The sequence below is a fragment of the Protopterus annectens genome, chromosome 7.part1 (genome assembly GCF_019279795.1).
Source record: "Protopterus annectens isolate FY-2018-M chromosome 7.part1, PAN1.0, whole genome shotgun sequence".
In the NCBI taxonomy this organism is placed as follows: Eukaryota; Metazoa; Chordata; order Ceratodontiformes; family Protopteridae; genus Protopterus; species Protopterus annectens.
The window spans coordinates 532,452,928-532,471,725 of NC_056740.1; the positions used below are offsets into that span (position 1 = coordinate 532,452,928).

The following is an 18,798-nucleotide window of genomic DNA, read 5'->3' on the forward strand; positions in this document are numbered from 1 at the left end:
AACCAGTGGATTATGCTGTGGACTGACTGTTTCACTGGGGATGACTTTGCAATCACTGATTCTACCCCATTGCCCTTTCGTTAGCTTGGCAAACAAACACAAGTAAAATAAAATAAAGTGAAATAAGGCATTATCTCTTACAGGCAGGAATTTAACGTAAGGTAGGGAAATGCAGAAGCACAGAGCAGCACTGGGTGAATGTGATGGGGAGTGAGAACATTGTCCTGGGGGGGCAGTGAGCATAGGTTATTAAATTGTTATGGCAGAGCTTGAGTGACAAGGCATAACAGCACTGAAGCTCAACAGACTAGAGCTTTTGCCCTCTCCGTCTTCTGGTGTCCTTGGGTTAGATTGTAAATGTTTGCGATTGTATTTGATATTGTGTCATGTGATTCTCCTAGAACACTTGGAAATGTAGTAGATTACCAAGTTTAAATCCCCTGAATGATTTTCACTGACTGCTTTTGCCTAAATGTCAGCTTATGAACCAGTTGTTCAGTTTCTTTACTTCATTGTACAGTTCTACTAAATAATTTTGAATGACTGTTCCTGCCTGAATACAGGTTTATCAAACACTTCCTCAGATTCTTTACTCCAGTGTTAATGTGATCCTGGATTGATTACCAATGGAATAGGGTCGCAGTCGTGCAGTGCAAATCCTGACTGGTTCTTTTTTGTCCATAAATCAGCTTTTGGCTATCGTTAGCCAAACTACTTTTTAGTAATCTCAGAACATCCAGCATGTTTTGTCACAGTCAGTAAGTAGATATCCAGAATTTTAGATATTTAATGCAGTTGCCACAATGGTTTGTTTATTTTGTTTTCACAACCCTTATGAATTTATTTTCTCACCATCAAACTTTTTTTTGTGTCTTTTGCAGTTGGACCAAAAATGTGTTAACTTGTGCATAGTAGGCCATAAGTACTTAAGTAACAACAGTTTGTCTAAGTATTTAATCAGTGTTTCTTTATTTTCTCATTCCATTAGTTCCACTGAGACCACCTGAACTAAGTCTAACAAGTCGCAGTCCAACAGACATGTTGGTTTCCTGGCTTCCAATCCCAACTAAGTTTCGAAGAGGTCATATTGTGTCCTATCGCATCTTTTACCGCAGCAGTTCAGAAGGGTCCATTCACACATTAGAGCTCCCAGGGTCACAGAATAAGCACCTCCTTGAACATCTGCAACCTGACAGTACTTATCTGGTCCGCATTGCAGCAGCAACGCGAGTTGGTTGGGGAGAACCTTCTCCATGGACTTCACACAAGACACCAAAGGCCAACAATGCAAAAGGTACAGTGGAGAACAGATAGTCATTTGTGAGATTAATTTTATAAAGAAACTTTACATGGGGTGCGCTTGGAACAGCAACAAAAATGTGGGCAAGTATGTACACGTTCTGTATCATTTCATGGAAGGTAGCTTTGACTGAAGAAAAAACAGTGGGTACAAATGACTGAAAGTTAATTTGACTGAAAAGCCATTTCATTGAAAACATTCTACACAACACGTAAACCATGAAAAGCATTTTTGCAGGGGCATGCCCTTCTGTACCCCCAAGTGGGAAGCTCTGTGCTTACACCCTCCTTAATTATATATTCTGGCTCCATGGTTGCACACCTGTGGAGAAAAGAAAATTACCACATAGTGAAACAGTGCTGGTGCAGAAACACAAAAATGTACAAATCTGAAGGGTACAGCATTATGGTGAAAATTACTACCCCAAAGGGAGGTTGGTGTAATGGGCAAGGTGTTTACCTTGCAGACACAAGGTGCAGGGTTTGATTCTTACATGGGGTAATTGGCTAGGCTTAAAATGGCCCCAAGGGCAGTTAGCATAGTACTAACCTATTTACAAAACCTTCTAAATGACATCCCTAACAAATTTCATGATCAAAAACAACACCAGAAATACCATGTACAGTTTTCGACAAAAATGGCTTTTCGGACAAATGTAGTCATTTGTACCTTCAGTCATTTTTTTCTCAGCCATTTGTGATTCAGTCAAAGCTACCTTCTATGAACTGATACAAAGCCATATGTACAAACATAGACAAGTATGTGTGTGTGGCTGTGTGTGTGTGTGTGTGTGTGTGTGTGTGTGTGTGTGTGTGTGTGTGTGTGTGCGCGTGCACGTGAGCATGTGTCTGTGTGTGTGTGTGTGTGTGTGTGTGTGTGTGTGTGTGTGTGTGTGTGTGTGTGTGTGCCTGTATGTGTGTGTGTGTGTGTGTGTGTGTGTGTGTGTGTGTGTGTGCATGTGGGTGTACAGTGCGGATAGTATTGTCACCTCACAGCAAGAGGTTCCCTGGTTTGATCCTTGGCTGGAGTGCCTTCTGTGTAGAGCCTGCATGTCTTCCCTCTGTTCATGTGGGTTTCCTCCAGGGGCTCTGGTTTCCTCCTACATTTCAAAGGCATGCAGTAGGTGGATTGGACATACTAAGTTGGCCATAGCTCTGTGTGTGCATGTGAGTGTGTGATGTGCAAAAATTACTGCAGCAAGGCTAGTCACCCAGCAGTGTAAACCTTGGCTCTAGATGATTGTTACTGTTAAAGTGAAATCCTGACCCCATGTGCAAAAATGGGAAAAGGGGTTGTGGATGGATGGATGGATGGATATGTGTGTATAATATTGTTTTTGTTAATTTTCTCATTACATTGTGGAATTTTAAAGTTGCTACACTTTTGTGCTTGTTTTCTTAATGACTGTTGCAATACCTGACAGATGCACTGGGGATCATTTCTATGAAAAAAGAAATGAAATGAAGGAGAAGCAGGTCATATTGAAGCTCCCGCACATTTTCCGTGGCTGGTTGTGAAGTGAACTGTATTCATTTTTTTAGCTGTAGTTGACATCTCCAATTTCATGTTAACTAGGATGATAGAGATGCTCCCTTGGAGTGTATTTTGCAGTAAGAAAGAGGTGGGACTGTTTAGCACTATGTTGTGTACATTAGGAGTTTATACACAATGCTTGTGTTTTCCTTGCAGGTTTACACTGCCTGCCATAGGCTAAGTACACTCAGGACTGCAGCTAGAAACACTGCGGGAGTAGCTGTCGATAGCATATTATGTAATTTCTCCTGCTTTCGTGATTTCTTTATGGTTATGATGTGTACTGCAGGGTGTTTAAGGATCTGCCAGAGTCACATATGTAAGCTGTCTGTTCAGCAGAACACATTAGATGTAACACTGAAAACAAAACAAAAAGAACAGCTAGTGCAGGATGTCAACTACTTGAGCTTTAGAAAAAGTGGCTGGTCACAGTTTTAAAGGCAATGCTGAGGGAGAACAGTTAGACATTACACAACATGGCTTTGTCAAATCACACTTGCATTTGATAGTTCAAATGTTGTAACACTCTGCAAATTCTCTCTCGTTGCTTTGTTACATACTACCTGTTCTCTATAGATTGTTACGTAGAGATCAGGTAATATGTAACAAAGTAATACATGTTCTCTATGTATTGCTACACAGAGATCAGGTAATATGTAACAAAGTAATATATGTTCTCTATGTATTGTTACATAGAGATCAGGTAATATGTAACAAAGTAATATATGTTCTCTATGTATTGTTACATAGAGATCAGGTAATATGTAACAAAGTAATACATGTTCTCTATGTATTGTTACATTATTGTTCTGGTATGTACCAGTGTCTCTGTCTGTTAGTACAAGGCTAGTGGCCATTGTGGGCCATTTTAAGGCTAACCAATTTCCCTTTTTGTGCTTGAAAAAACCTGCCCCATTTGGTTAGATATTGGGCTTACCTATCCTTTGGTCGATAATTATATATTATCCCTATTGAGAATAACTGGGATCGTACCATAGATAATTTGAGGGGACCCATGCATGGGATAAACAGTTAGGAGCTCTTTGTGTCCATTAATAGTATAGGGGGCAGTCCTGGGGTACATTTTCTGTTTCCCATCCATAAATCCAAGCTGCACTTGAATATGGGCAGGAATGAGCTTTGTTTTATGTGGATGGGGAGTTTGGTCCAGAGCAGTAGTATCCTCTGTGAGATATACTTGTTCCTCTAAACTAGTCCGTTGATGTTGCAGAAGATGTTTAGATCCCTAGACAGAGTAATTCTGATAATGTTTGACTTGCAGATCTGTAAATCCATCAGTTTTGGGTAGGATGATGCCTTGTATGCCAGACACAGGTCACCTCTTATATGTACAACTGTGTTAATGAACACTGTATTGTACTTGTGTGCCAAATGACCCAGGTTGTGGTGAAAAGCATCTGCTTACCAGACAAGTTACCCGATTAACAAAGTGAAATAAATAAGTAATTAAAGAGACTGAGTTAGTGGACAGTAAGGACAGTTCCTCACAAGTTCAGTGAATAGCACAGTGAGTCATGATTCCATTTTTACACAGTCCTGTAAAAGTAAGATTTCCATATGCAGTTTTTGTCCCTCCAAAAATGTCTGAAACTACATTGAAAAACATTTGTATGACATTCGTAAAAATATGTTTTCCATAAAGCGAAGTCCCCTCTCCCACTGAAGGAGATTGAGTCCCCTGCACCCTCTTGATTAAATTAACTGACTGCAGAAGTGCTGCAGTTTTGGGAAAAAAGGGAACGCTCCTAATATTGCACTAGTTAAGTATCTATTCTGAAGAATCTTACCCTTCAGCGGCAGCACCATTGTTGAGTTGTAGGAGAGTGGTGTGTGTGCTTTTATTGTTTATTCTCTGTAGTTGATCCACATGTTGAAGAGTACCAGGGGTTGGACTATTAGGACTCATATGACATATCTGTTATTGCACTATTGTAGCCTAGCCTAGAGTATATAATCTCGCTGATAAAAAAATCCATTTTTTTAATTTATATTATAGTGTTTAGTGTATACCATTCCAACTCTCTCTTGAGTTATCCTAAATCCTGCAGCATTTCTAGTTTTCCTTCTTTTACATATCTGCCTGAATTCCGTAGCAGGAATTTCTTCCCCAGGCTAGCCTGATATCACCCATTATTGGGTGTTTTTATGCTCCAGAAGAAAGGAACCTGCTTGTTGTTACTGAAAAGACCCAATAATGATGCAGCATGTCTGTAAAACACTGGAGTCTGGCATTTATTTCTGTGTGTACCTAGTGTATGTCCCAGTGATGTTTGACTGTGCAGTTTTGGTGCCTATGTGTTATTGGTGACAATGTGTCAGATGGCTATAATTCAGATGCCTGCGTACTGTTTTGACAAAACCACTCTTGCAGTGCTGTTCTTAAGAAAAGTACTACTCGTTTATCCTCTTTTCGAGGACCCTAGGTGTCTCCTGCATTGCTATCGCACTAACAGAAAGATCCACAAAAATTGACAGAATGTTAATGGACTGCTGGAAGGGAGAGGGGAGTCTCCTGATTTATCTTTGGGGTAAGGCAGGCACCCTGTGTAGACACCATATAACCAGCATCTGACTCTGGTGTATTAAGAGCTAAAGAGGGGGGTCACTCGAAGGCCTGGATGGCTTGTTGGGAACCATAATGGCCTCACACTCTCCCTCCATATCTGTTAAGACTAGAGATGATTTTTGCATTAATAACTTCCTGTAGTGAGGTTGGATGATGCACGTCAGAAACAGCAGTAGCAGAAAATTCAGGCTTCATTGGGGTCAGTTGAGTCACTACAGGTTCAGATACTTTTCATGGGTGCTTTTTATCAAAACCTTCTTGGGCATTTCCATATTTTGCTGTGTTCAGTGATGATTGGGAGACTCCTTAATCTTCTTTCGTATCTTCAAGGCGAACATTGTATCAGAAGAAGGTTGACCCTGGGAGAGGGGTGGCATCCCTTAGGTCATAGCTGTCAGATTATGATGGTGAAAAAACACTTTCAGTTATCTAGCTCTCCTAAGCAAGTTATTTATTTATTTATTTATTTTTACTAAATGTTTTACAGTTTTCACAATTTATAAAATCATAAATCATGCCTGTGTGACAAAGACAGAGCAGGTTGTAATAGTTTCAGAGAATGTTCAGTGTAGTTTGTAATCTTTTGGGAGAATCTGTCATTTGTTGGTAATGTCTTCTGGGGACATCATTAGCCAGCCAAGAAAAAAAAATGCCATTCTGCATTAACAGACAAATGCACAGCAGTTGCAAAACACCTGTAGGAAAGAAAAAAAAAATCAAAATATTATTTATTACTCTACTTTGCCCACCAGGAAAATGCAGGTGAAATTCAAAGTACATGACCACTTGCTTCATCAGAAAAAAAAAAATAAGAAATGAAGACGGTACTGGTTATGGCCTTTCTTATACAAGCAAAAGGTGGTGGGTCACCTCTCATCCTACCTGGGGACTACTGTCTGCACTTTGTTTGGCTAGAAGACTGAAGTCGGTAATCCATTCCTTTTATGACTGGGATTGCAGCACCAGTCCTACTTTTTGAACAGCTATGCTTATGGTGAGCAACTGCACACAGCTTTAGTTTTTTCTTTGGTCTGTTTTAGAAAACAGTGTTAAGCATTTTTGTCCTTCAGTTTACTGGACTTCATCAGAACAATTCATAGATTAAAACACAGAGTTTATATAACAACCCCCATTTAGGATTAAACAATTGAATAATTACATAATTTGTTTAACCTTAGTCAGCCATACCACCCTCTACAAAACTTTACAGATTCTGCAGTGATTTGTCAAAAGTGCCGTTTCTGTGCTGGCTCAACCATAGAAATGAAACCGAACAAACTTAGAAATATTACAATAAAACTAAGGGAAGAACCAGTGAAAGAACCTATTCACACCACCAGAATCACGTTTATTGAGTGCTTTCGTCAGCATCAATCAGGTGACTGCTTCAGAATACATTCACAGACCTACAACCTTCATTTTATACCTACAATTGATTACGGTGTTAATTGAAAGAAATAAAGAAATATATGAAACACATATATAAATAGTTAATTAAAAATGTCATAAAATAACCACTTTTAGCAGACACATTTCATGTCAAAATAGTCACAATGAAAAGAGATATAAATATGCTAATAAGAACAATAGCAACCTCTCACCTAAAACTTGTTGTGCATAAACTAAAAAGATGGTAACAGCTATCCAAAATAAGAACATAATTTCAAAAAGCTACTTAAACTGAGACTGTCATTAAGGCCAGGGAAATTAAGGGCATTAAGTTTAATCTGACACCACAACTCCCTAACAGCTAAAAGATCTTCCCAAGAGCCTCCATGGGGATCTTGTACAACTTTTTCAATGCCTAAAAACTCACATTCATGTCCAGGGAATTGCAAAATGTGCTTATACAAAGCACTACTGGAATTGCAAATTTTGATATCTCTTGCATGTTCATAAATCCTCTCTTTAAAGCTTCTTTTGGTCTTGCAGATGTAAAAACCTTGGCATTTGCAGCACAAGGCAATATAAACCACTCCCTTTGTTATACAAGAATGTTTCCCATTTGGTCTAATGATAATATGATTGATGTCAGTCATGTTTGTGTTGTATATTAGGGAACACTGGGCACAAAATCCACATTTCTTGGTTCCCCCATCCTGCTGGGGCCCTGTTGGATTAGTCCTTTTGAACAATTCCTTAAAGGAAATTCCTCTTCTAAAAAATAATTTGAGGTTGAGCCCCCACTTTGTCCATAATGTCTACCTGGCTGTTAAAAATACTCCAATTCTTCCTTAAAATGTCTAGAATTTCCTTATGGTCAGAGGAAAACCGTGTAATGAAAGAAAGTGTATGTAAATCAGTAGGGGTTCCTTCCTTAAAACATGTTGGAAGACATTATTGTCAGAAGAAACTTGCAGGGGTAACTTATCCAAACTTAATAAAGGTTTAAAATTACTAGTGTCCCTCTTAACACAGACTTCATCAAAATTCTATCCACCAAACTAACTGGATAGCCTCTGGCCAACAAAATTCCCTTCATTAATTTACTTTGTTGATAAAAATCTACATCCCTAGATACCATACGGGAAATACGTACATACTGCCCTTTCACGAGGCCCCTCTTAACATTCTCAGGCTGACTACTTTGATAATGCAGAAGGCTGTTGCAATAAGTGGGCTTCCTGTACAGGTCACTAACTAAACAGTTGTTGTCAAAATCCTTTTTCAAAAAAACATCTAGATAGCTAATATCATCCTGTTTAAACTCATAAGTAAATCTGAGAAATTCAGTGGTAGCATTAATGTAAAGTAGAAAATCTTCTGCATCTTTTTGATCCCCTTTCCAAACGAAAAACAAATCATCAATAAAACGAAAATAAAAATTCCATAACTATATTTGCAAACGAAAAACAAATCATCAATAAAACGAAAATAAAAATTCCATAACTATATTTGCAAAAATGGTGACGCAACATGCCCCCATAGCAACCCCAGTTTTTTGCATAAAAAATTGATCTTCAAAAAAAAAACAAAATTATAGTTTAAAACTATTTCCATCAAAGTAACCAGGACAGAAACATCATTATTGCTAAAAATATTAGTTTCAAAAAGAAATTCTTCAAACCAATCCAACCCCAGTGAATGTAGATTAACATTAAACAAATTGATGATGTCAGCAGTAAGAAAGGAAACTTTAGAGTCGAAAGACAGTCGGTTCAGTTTGCTTAAAAAATGCCACGAATCTATGCAAATGTGCTGTTCTTATTTTAAAACTATTTTCAACTTGACATCAATATATTTCCCAATAAAAAGGTTTTAGATCCCGCAACACTCACAATGGGCCTCACTGGGGGGGGGGGGGGGGTCATACAGATCATTATGAATTTTAGGGATACCAAGATATTCGGTACCCTTAGGTGGTTAACGCTAAGAAAATTAAGCAAATCAACATCTATCTGGCCCTGATCTACCAAGGCCAAATCTATCTTATAATAAGAAATGTTGACAAAATTGGAAGAGACGTCTTCATAAATAGCCCCGTCCAACAACAACCTATTCATTCTGTTGTTGTAATCCGTTTTGTGTATTATTACAACCCCTCCCCCTTTGTCGGGCTTCATAACCCGCAATGTTTTGTTTGAAGTCAACTTTTTTAACAAAACTGTTTCACAATTGGTTAAATTCCAAAAAACTAGTGTCTGTCTTACTTTATAATAAATTCCTGAAATCAAAGTCACAAAAAGATTCAAATAAGGTTAAAATGTTAGCTAATGGAGGGTTGAAAGTACTGCTTTTCCTTAGCGTGTTGCTATTATCAGCTTGTAATGCAGTACCAAACAACAATCGGAAGTACAACTTTCTAACGTAAATTTTTAAATCCAAAATGTTTAGCCCTCTGAGTGGGAACAAAATTGAAGCCTTTACTAAGCAAGTCAACTATTTCTGAATCAAATTATTTAGAAGAAAAGTTATGCACCAAGAAATCCCCTCATGCATTGGCATATGCAGTGTGCACACCCACTGCATCATTATAAACATTGTCCAAAACTTCTGGGCCAAAGCCCATAACATCAAGGGAGTCTGTACCTGAAATTTCAAAGGAAATATTGCCTGAAGCACCAACAAGCTCAATTAGTTCCATCTGGTTTGCTGCACTTGACCATTCCTATATGGGTGGCTCTGTTGATACCTTCCCTGTCGATGGTTCCATTGGGGCCGATATTGCGGTCGTCTGGTTTGATTTTGTATCCTTTTGGATCTTCGCAGAGGGTCCCACCCCAAAGGGGCCTGATTGGCCGGCTGCACTTCAGCTCCACCTGTGGAAACCTCAATGGTGTTATTAGATTGGTTATTATGCCTGTTGTTAGAGGAAATCATCGGTGGTTTGGGATAGGCTGTACCAGCCTGATAGGCTTTGATATCCTTATCCAATTTTTTTTCTCCTTTCTTAATTGCACTTCCTCAATAAACCTGTCAGTCTTTTCCAGTATACTTTTATAAGTTTATCCAGATCAATCAATTAGCCATGCAAAGAGTCAATGGACAGCTGATTGTGTTTAAGGAGTATTTCTAATAATTCAATGCCTTGTCGATCGAACAAGGCTAGTAGCTCACGATGCAGTACAGAGTCTGTAGTTAAACCATTTGGATACTTCCAGTGTTGAAGCCTCTTGGGGACCAGTCTGTTTTTTCAACAGACATTAACTATTTTTGAAAACAAATTATTAAAATGTAGAAAACTGCAAGTCGAAAATGCTTATTTTTGTGAATGTATAAAAAACAGACTGGTCCCCAAGGAGTTTCGACATTGGAAGTATCAGCATTAACTTATAAAAGTGTACTGGAAAAGACCTCCTTTTTACTGGATGAAAAGCCTTTAGTGATGAGGTGTGCCACATAGAAGGATTTCCTGACTGTTGTGGCGATGTGGTTATCGAAGGTGAGACCACTCTCCACCTGCTTCCCTAAGTCTCTCATCACACTTTCAGTGTTTAGTGTAGTGCCACCTATGTGTTAATTCATGGGTACATGTTTTTTCCCAAAGGGGATAACTATACATTTCTTGGCATTAAGCTTGAGACGATGGCTCTGGCATCAAGCATCTGTTTCTGTAAGGCCCTTTTGTAGAATATCCCCATCATTTGGAGATTCAGTAATGGCTCCCAGTTTGCAGTCATCTGCAAACTTTGTTTGCCAGAGTCCCTTAGTGTTGGCCTGTACTTCAGAGAAGTAGATGCCAAACAAGAATGGTCCCAGGACTGAACCCTGAGGTACTCCACTTGTCACTTGTCTGGAGCTGGATTTCGAGTCAGGTACTTTTACAGTCTGGGTTCTGTCAGTAAGCCAGTTGGCAACCCATCAAGTGACGTAGGGATTTATGCCCAGCTTAGTAAGTTTATCTATGATTCCAGAGTGGGGGATGGTGTTGAAGGCCTTGGCGAGGTCCAGATAGGTTGTGTGGACTGCCATACCCTTGTCCACAGCTCTGGAGACTGATTTGAAGAAGTCAATCAGGTTCAGGAGACAAGATTGGCCCTTCGCGTACCCAAACTGGGTGGAGTCCAGTGTTTGAAGGTTGCCAATGTCTTTGTTTATAAGTTCCATGATAATGCGTTCCATGCCTTGCAGATCAAGCTCGTCAGACTGCTGGGACAGTAGTTCCCGGGATCCAAGGTGGATCCCCCCTTGTGGAGTGGGATAACTGTAGCTGTGTGCCACTCAGTGGCCACGAAGCCTGAGGTGAGGCTATGATTAAACATGACACTTAGGTGAGGTGCCAGTTAATTTTGTAGTTCATGTAGTACACAGCCCAGGATGTCATCTGGTCCCATGGATGCTGTATTTTTAGCTTTGGAGAGTGCAGTTTCTACCTGTGTGGCCGTGATTACCGGAATTTGGCAATCTTTTGGTATTGAGATGGGCCCTTTAGGGGGTAAGAGGGGGGTGAAGTTGGCACTAAATCGATCTTCCAGGATATTGGCAATATCCTTGGGATCAGTTTATTTAATGCCATTCTGTTGTAGATCAGAGCAGATCTGAGCATTGCCCTTTAGATTCTTGACATAACTATATATAATGCCTTGTGGTTGTCTTTGGAATCTTTGGAAATTTTATTTTCGTAACCAGCTTTGGAGGATTTTATGAGGGATCTCAGCTTCTTACTGAGGCTGGTTAGGGAGTTTTTTGCATCCTGGGAGTTTTCTCTTTTTTGCAACAGTTTCTTCCTTCTGTTGTATAGTTTGTTTGTGGCAGGGGACCACCAGATTGGCTTCCTTTTTTTGGTGGAGAGTGTATTGGTTCTATTTGGGATGGCACGATTCATGCACAAGTGGATGTGCTCGTACAATGCCTTAGTGTAGGATTCAGCAGTCAAACTTTCAGCTCCCATCTGCATGGGTGCTATGAAGTTTGTCACTTCTGACTTAAGTAGCATGAAGTTGGCTGGATGTCAAGGGTGATTTGCTTATGGTCAGACCTGACCAATGAGGGGTGACCACTGGTGTGGAGCATCTATCTCCCATGTTGGTAATGACCAGGTGTAGGATATTGGAGCCCCTGGTGGGACAATGGATTAGTTGATCCAGGGCGTTGGAATGTATAAATTTCAAGAACCGTTGGGGAAAGGTGTTGGTACCAGAGTAGTTTTCCCAGTTAATGGTAGGGTAGTTGAAATCACCCAGTATTAGGGTGTTTGGTTGTATCTTAATATTTTCCAGTATGTTTAGAAAGGTGTAGTGAGAATCTTGGGGCATGGTGGGAGATCTATAGCAAGCTACAGTTTGGATTGCAGTCTTACCTAGTGTTAGTTGCACCTGGAGAATTTCAGATGCATTGTGTTGGGCAACTAGCCTGGAGGTGTGAATATCCTTGGTGAATATGGACACTCCTCCACCTTTAGTGTTTCGGTCTTGGTTTGGTGGCCAAAAAAGTGTGGCATGAGTTGTAGCCTGGTATTGCAGGGGTGCTGTCTGGAGTCTTGAACCAGGTCTCAGTTACTGCATAGATATTGATGTTCTCCATTTTAGGAGTGTCTCAAGAGAGTGCATTGTGAGGTTTAGACTTCTAGCATTGAGTAGCACTACCTTCAGATTTTGCATGCTTGTATCTGTTATGGTGGTGGTTTTGTCCTTTGAACCTTGCCTAAAAAGGCACTATAGGGGTGGCAAGAGCTTTAGCCAGTAACCTGAATCCCAGGGGTGACAGGTGCAGACCATCTCTGGCAAAGCATTGTGGTTTGTCGATCATGTCGTCCCAGGCAGACAGATACTGGATCCCCTTTGAATGACACTAGAAGCTTAACCAATTGTTGAAGTCAATCATTTTGTCCTTATGCTGTGGTATCATTCCGGGTGAAGGCAGGATGCTACTCAGGGCTAGGGTCATATCTGCCTGGGCCACATGATCTGAGATCTCTTCTATGTCTCTTTTCATGTAGTCCAGGGAGGTACGTCTCAAGTTATTTGTACTTGTTGTGGAGTGACTTGAGTACATGCTTTATGTGGCGGATCCTGGCACCCAACAGGCAGTTGACTGTAATTTTCTCGTTGCTCAGCCTGATGAGTGGGACATCAGTGTGCCTGACTATAGAGTCACCTATGACTAAAGTATTGGGTACGTTGTCTTACCTTAGGGACTGTTGTTGGGTGGCCCCCTGGTGTGCTATGTGTCACTTTGGTTGTGACTGGTGTATGTTTGCGTTTCAGCTTCGGAGGAGATCCCTGCTGTTTGGACAGGTTAATGTTAAGGGTCTCCACATATGTGGGTTTAGTGTTGCTATGTGTGGGTGTTGATGGTGTGGGTTTTGAAGGGCTATGTGTTGCTTGAGGTGTAGTGCAGGTGTTAACCTTCTCCTCTTGACTATCTAGCACAGTTTTGGCTGGAGAGAGCTTTACTTCCAGTTTGGCTATGTAAGTGCATCTCGCACAGGTTGTAGTGTTGGGTGGTAGAAGGAGAGGGTTGTCTGTGTACATGAGGCAGTTGCTGCATTGCCCCAGTATGCCCAGATTCACCAGGTGGACAGGAAAAATCACCGGAAGCTGACCCTTGGGCATGCCTGTTTAGGTGCATTTTTTGTAAAGTACAAGAGCTGTTTTTCTTTACCTTTGCAAGGTACTTTGCAGTTATAAGCTGTTTAGTGCCTACAATTAATTTCTCCTTATTAACAAGGAGAGTTGAGTGCTTGTATCAGTTTAAGGCTTCCTAGTGCTTTCCAGCAGGTTCTAGAGCAAGTGCTAGTCACAGGGGCTCAGATTTTAGTGCTAATACTGAGAAACCACCTAGTTCTAAAGGAAAATTTGAAGAGCAGATTTTCTGGCACCTGGAATAGTTTAATCGTAGCCCTGCTGTGCTGCACGATGCGAACACACACTCTATTAATCCAGAAAGTTGAAAGGGATAGATTTTCAGTATGAATACAGACCGTGAAAGTGGGGCCTCACGATCCTTCTGGCTTTTTGGGTTTTAAGCAGGAGGTGTCAGAAAAGTTACCACAGGGATAACTGGCTTGTGGCGTGGCGTTCATAGCGCCGTCGCTTTTTGATCCTTCGATGTCAGCTCTTCCTATCATTGTGAAGCAGAATTCACCAAGCGTTGGATTGTTCACCCACTAATAGGGAATGTGAGCTGGGTTTGACCGTGAGACAGGTTAGTTTACCCTAATGATGATGTGTTGTTGCGATAGTAATCCTGCTCAGTGCGAGAGGAACCAGGTTCAGACATTTGGTGTATGTGCTTGGCTGAGGAGCCAATGGTGCGGGCTACTATCTGTGGGATTATGACTGAACGCCTCTAAGTCAGAATCCCGCCTAACGTAACGATACCGTGGCGCGCGGATCTCCGGTTGGCCAGGGATAGCCGGCCGCAAGGCAGCGAGGCCCGCTCGTCACTGGGTCGGGCGGGCGGAAGGGGCGCCTCTCCAGCAGTGCACCGCCGTTCGTGGGGAACCGGGTGCTAAATCATTAAGCGACCTGATTCTGGGTCAGGGTTTCGTACGTAGCAGAGCAGCAAAAAGCTGCGATCTATTGAAAGTCAGCCCTCGAGCCAAGAAAAATTTGAAGAGCAGATTTTCTGGCACCTGGAATAGTTTAATCGTAGCCCTGCTGTGCTGCACGATGCGAACACACACTCTATTAATCCAGAAAGTTGAAAGGGATAGAAATCAGCCCAAAATGGCTAATAAAATTACAATTTCAGAGCTGGAAACCACTCTTCTAGTGTTAGATAGGCAGTACAATGCTCACCACTCCCACTGGTAAGCAGTAGGACTTCCCTCTACCACAGCAAGGTCTGGATAGCTCTGAACACAGAAAATAAAGTCCTGAAACCAGCAAAGCCTGGGATCTGGACTATACTAGCCAGGAAAGGTGGGAAACGAGCAAACAATATAGTATTTTGTTTTTGTTAAAACAGGCTAAACAATGCAGTAATACAGTAGGCTAACGCAGTTGAGTGTGTAGCCCTAAACAGTAAATGCAATTAAAACTCTACAAAATTAGCAATTGAAAACTTTTTGAATGAAGCAAGGCAAGTGCAAAAATGAAAAAAACAGTTTAAGAGGCAGTAATACAGTAGAATAAATAGCTGGTCTACATATACAGAAAAGACTATATATACAGAAAAGCAGCTAAAACACACTAAAACAATTCAGATGCAGTGCAGCCTAGAGCACTTGAGATGTAGCAGTATTAAGGCAAATACAGTTTTAATAAATGCACTAAAATATACTCTATATTTCCAAAATGTTAGAGAAGCACAGTCAGAACACAAGGAGATTCAGGCAATTTTTTTTTTGTAAGAAAGGGAGAAAGGAGGAACAGAAGGAAAGAAACTAAGTGGGGTGGCCTTCTCAGATGTTCTCTCTGTAATACGTAGAATGAGCTAATGACACTAGAATGGGAGGAGTGTCCCAGATCAAATTTACAGTAGGGGCAGGCAACTGCAAAGCCACCAAGTATAACAGCAAGACCCCAACAGGTAGGGAGGGTGTGGACCAATACTAAAGCTAGTAGCCTGCAGTCTTTTAGACAGTAAACACTACAGAAATGTTTATCACAGTAGTGAGCCACAAAATGAAAGTTTTTAAACAGATAAAGGAGCAAGGAGACTCTACATAATGCTTTTAACTGCAAACAAATCAGTTATATGATACATTCCTTGGCAGGAAATCAGAACAAACAAGTAGGTGCTTAACAAGTACAGAAAATAACAGTAAAATACAGTAAAAAGTACACAGCAGGCAGTAAAAAGTTTGTTTGTTTGTGTCTTTTGGCTTTTCCCGGTTAGGGGTCGCCACAGCAGAACTCCAGTCCGCTAATGATTGGCAGTTGATTTTTACGTACCAGCTTGCCAGGCCTGACGCACAACCTTCAATGAAGGTATGCCCATTCATGCATATCTCCACGCAGAAGACGCTCTAACTGAGAATCGAACCGGACAGCGTTTTACTGTGAGGCGACAACCATACCACAGCACCACCAACGCGGGATACAGGCAGTAAAAAGTGCTATATATAAATAGCTAAAAGCAATAACCAGTATAAATAAGCCAAAAAAACAGGATACTCATTCAAACAAATGGCCTCCAGAACCCAGCTATCTGCAAGAAAAATACTGCAAGCCCTAGGGTTCATGGCCTCATGTATACTGCTGATTCCATATGCAAGACTGCATATGAGGAAACTCCAATGGTACTTCATAGGTTCATAGGTAGATATGGTCAACCCTAGGGCCTATACAAGCCTAGCCAAAAGGGTACCGTGGCTTTTGCCACCCAAGAAAACTATTTTCCTGTGCCCTTGTCGAGCAGAGCCACAGAGGTGATCCCTGGGGTGAATTTCCTAATTCCCATCCAATCATCAAGATTTTTCATGAAGAGTGCTAATGAGGAGCTTTGTTTGATATAGATAGGTAGTTTGTTCCAGAGTATGGGAAGTCTCTGGGACAGGAATCTATCCCTCCAGCATGTTCTGTTTCTTGTGGTGACAAGGTTTAGGTCCCTAGAGTGTGTAGCTCGGAGGGATTGGGATTTCTTTAAGTGGAGCATGTTTAACAGCTCTGGGTTTGACATAGCATTGTATGTTAGGCAGAAATCACCTCTGAGTAGGCGATGTGCGACAGAGTAAAGATGGAGTTTTTTGAGACGGTCTGCATAGGGCATCTGTTTGAGGCCAGTAATCCTCTTTGTGAGGTACTTCTGTGGCCTTTCCAGTTGTTGTAGATGTCTTGTGAGGTACATACCAAAAGGGGCGTTGTACTCTATAATAGGTCTAATGAGTGATGAGTAGAGGGGAACAATGACCTCTTTTTTTCCTGGATGAAAAACCTTTTGTGATGAGGTGTGCTATGTAGAAGGATTTCCTGACTACTGTGGCAATGTGATTATCAAAGGAGAGACTACTGTCCACCTGTGTCCCAAGGTCTCTTATCACACTTTTGGTGTTAAGTAGACTACCACCTATGTGGTAACTCATGGGTACAGAGTTTTTACCAAAGGGGATGACAATGCACTTTTTGGCATTGAGCTTGAGGCCATGGCTTTGACACCAGGCATCTGTCTCAGTGAGGCCCTTTTGTAGAATGTCCAAAATTACATCATTAGGGGTTTCAATTATGACTCCTAGTTTGCAGTCATCTGTGGACTTCGTTAGCCAAAGACCTTTTGTGTTAGCCTGTACTTCAGAAAAGTAGATACCAAACAGGAGAGGACTCAGGACTGAACCCTGTGGTACTCCACTTGTTACTGGTCTGACGTCGGATTTGGAGTCTACAACTTTCACGGTGTGGGTTCTGTCAGTGAGCCAGTTGGCAACCCATCTTGTGACTTTGGTGCCAACATTCTCAGGACCTGGAAACAGTCATTCCTATCATACCCTGTCTAAGGACAGAGTTCCTTTGGTGGGCAGAAGCATGCAACCACAACAAGGGACTGCCATTTACTCAACCCCAAGCCACCCAGACCCTAACCAGAGATGCATCAGACTATGCCTGGGGGGGCACACATGGACGGAATTTGTATTCAGGGCCACTGGAGCCCAAGTCAAATTCATCTGGACATCAACCAAAAAGAGATGCTAGCTATACAGAATGCCCTGACAGCTTTCAGATCCCTAATATTTCCAGGACAATTGCTAATAAAAACAGCACCACAGTTATGTGTTACATCAACAAGCAGGTGGAACCCATTCCTATCCACTCTGCATGCTTGCCATGGCCCTGTGGAACATGGCCTTGGACATTCAAGTCCATCTACAAGCTCAATTCCTGCCAGGCAAACAAAACTTACTGTCAGACGACTTAAGCAGAAATCTCCAAGACCCACACGAGTGGCAATTGGAGCACAGCACCTTCAACCTTCTGATCCAGAAATGGGGGACCCCAGAGGTGGATCTCTTTGCCTCTCCCTACAACCACTAACTCAGCAAATTCTGCACCAGGAATCCTCACAGCAGGGCCTGGAAAGTGGATGCCCTATCTTTTCAGTAGGTAAATCTCTCAATCTATGCCTTCCCCCCTCTGCCCCTCCTTTCAAGAGTATTACTCAAGGTAAAACAGGACAGACTAAGGACAATTCTGATTGCCCAGGACTGGCCATGCCAGCACTGGTACCCATTCACGTGCAGCCTGACATTGGTGCCACCCTGGCACCTACACCAGAATCCAACTCTCCTCTCTCAGCAGGAGGGACAGATTCTGCATCCACAACTGCAAACCCTAAATCTTGCAACCTGGCTTATTCCTTGAATTTTTCCCCAGCGACCTTAAGCAAACAGGTGCTGGACATCATTCCTGTAGCCAGAAGATCCAGTACAAGAAAATCCCATGCTGATAAGTGGAAAAAGGTTCTACTCATGGATTCAGTCTAAAGGAGAGGACACAACACTGCCCTCTCTGCCTCTTATCCTGGATTACTTAGCAGATCTACTCTACAAAGACCTGTCCTTCCCCTCCATTAAGGTACATTCCATCAGCCATTTCTGCTCATTACAACACTGAGCCACCTCTCTTCTCGGACCCTCTTATCAAACAACTTAAGAGCACCAATGAGAGCACCCACCCCTGCTTGGGACCTTAACTTTGTACTGGAAAAGCTCACGCTTCCCCCCTTTGAACCTGCTACATCAGCAGAGTTAAAATTCCTCTTTTGAAAAACAGCCTTGCTTCTAGCCATCACTTCAGTGTCTGAGCTACAAGCACTGATGGCTGTGGAACCCTTCATTATTTTCCCTCAGGACTAACCCTTCCTTCATGCCTAAAGTGGTGTCCAGTGCGGCTCTCACTCAATCCATCCATTTGCCAACCTTCTTCAATAATCCTCAAAATAAAGGGGAAAGGGTCCTGCACTCCTTGGACGTGCACAGACAACTCAGATTCTAACTTGATAGGACTAAACCCTTCAGAACATCTGACCAGCTACTAGTCAGCTTTGCAACGGGTCTGTA

At 41.7% G+C, this 18,798-nt stretch overlaps 1 protein-coding gene across 1 annotated transcript in view; it reads left to right on the top strand.

Annotated features, from left to right (window-relative positions):
- PRTG (protogenin) overlaps positions 1-18,798 on the top strand; it is a 627,066-nt gene that overhangs the window by 415,734 nt on the left and 192,534 nt on the right. Inside the window, exon 10 of the mRNA XM_044078520.1 lies at positions 989-1,294. Coding sequence (XP_043934455.1) covers positions 989-1,294 — 306 coding nt within the window. The remainder of the gene's footprint in view (positions 1-988; positions 1,295-18,798) is intronic.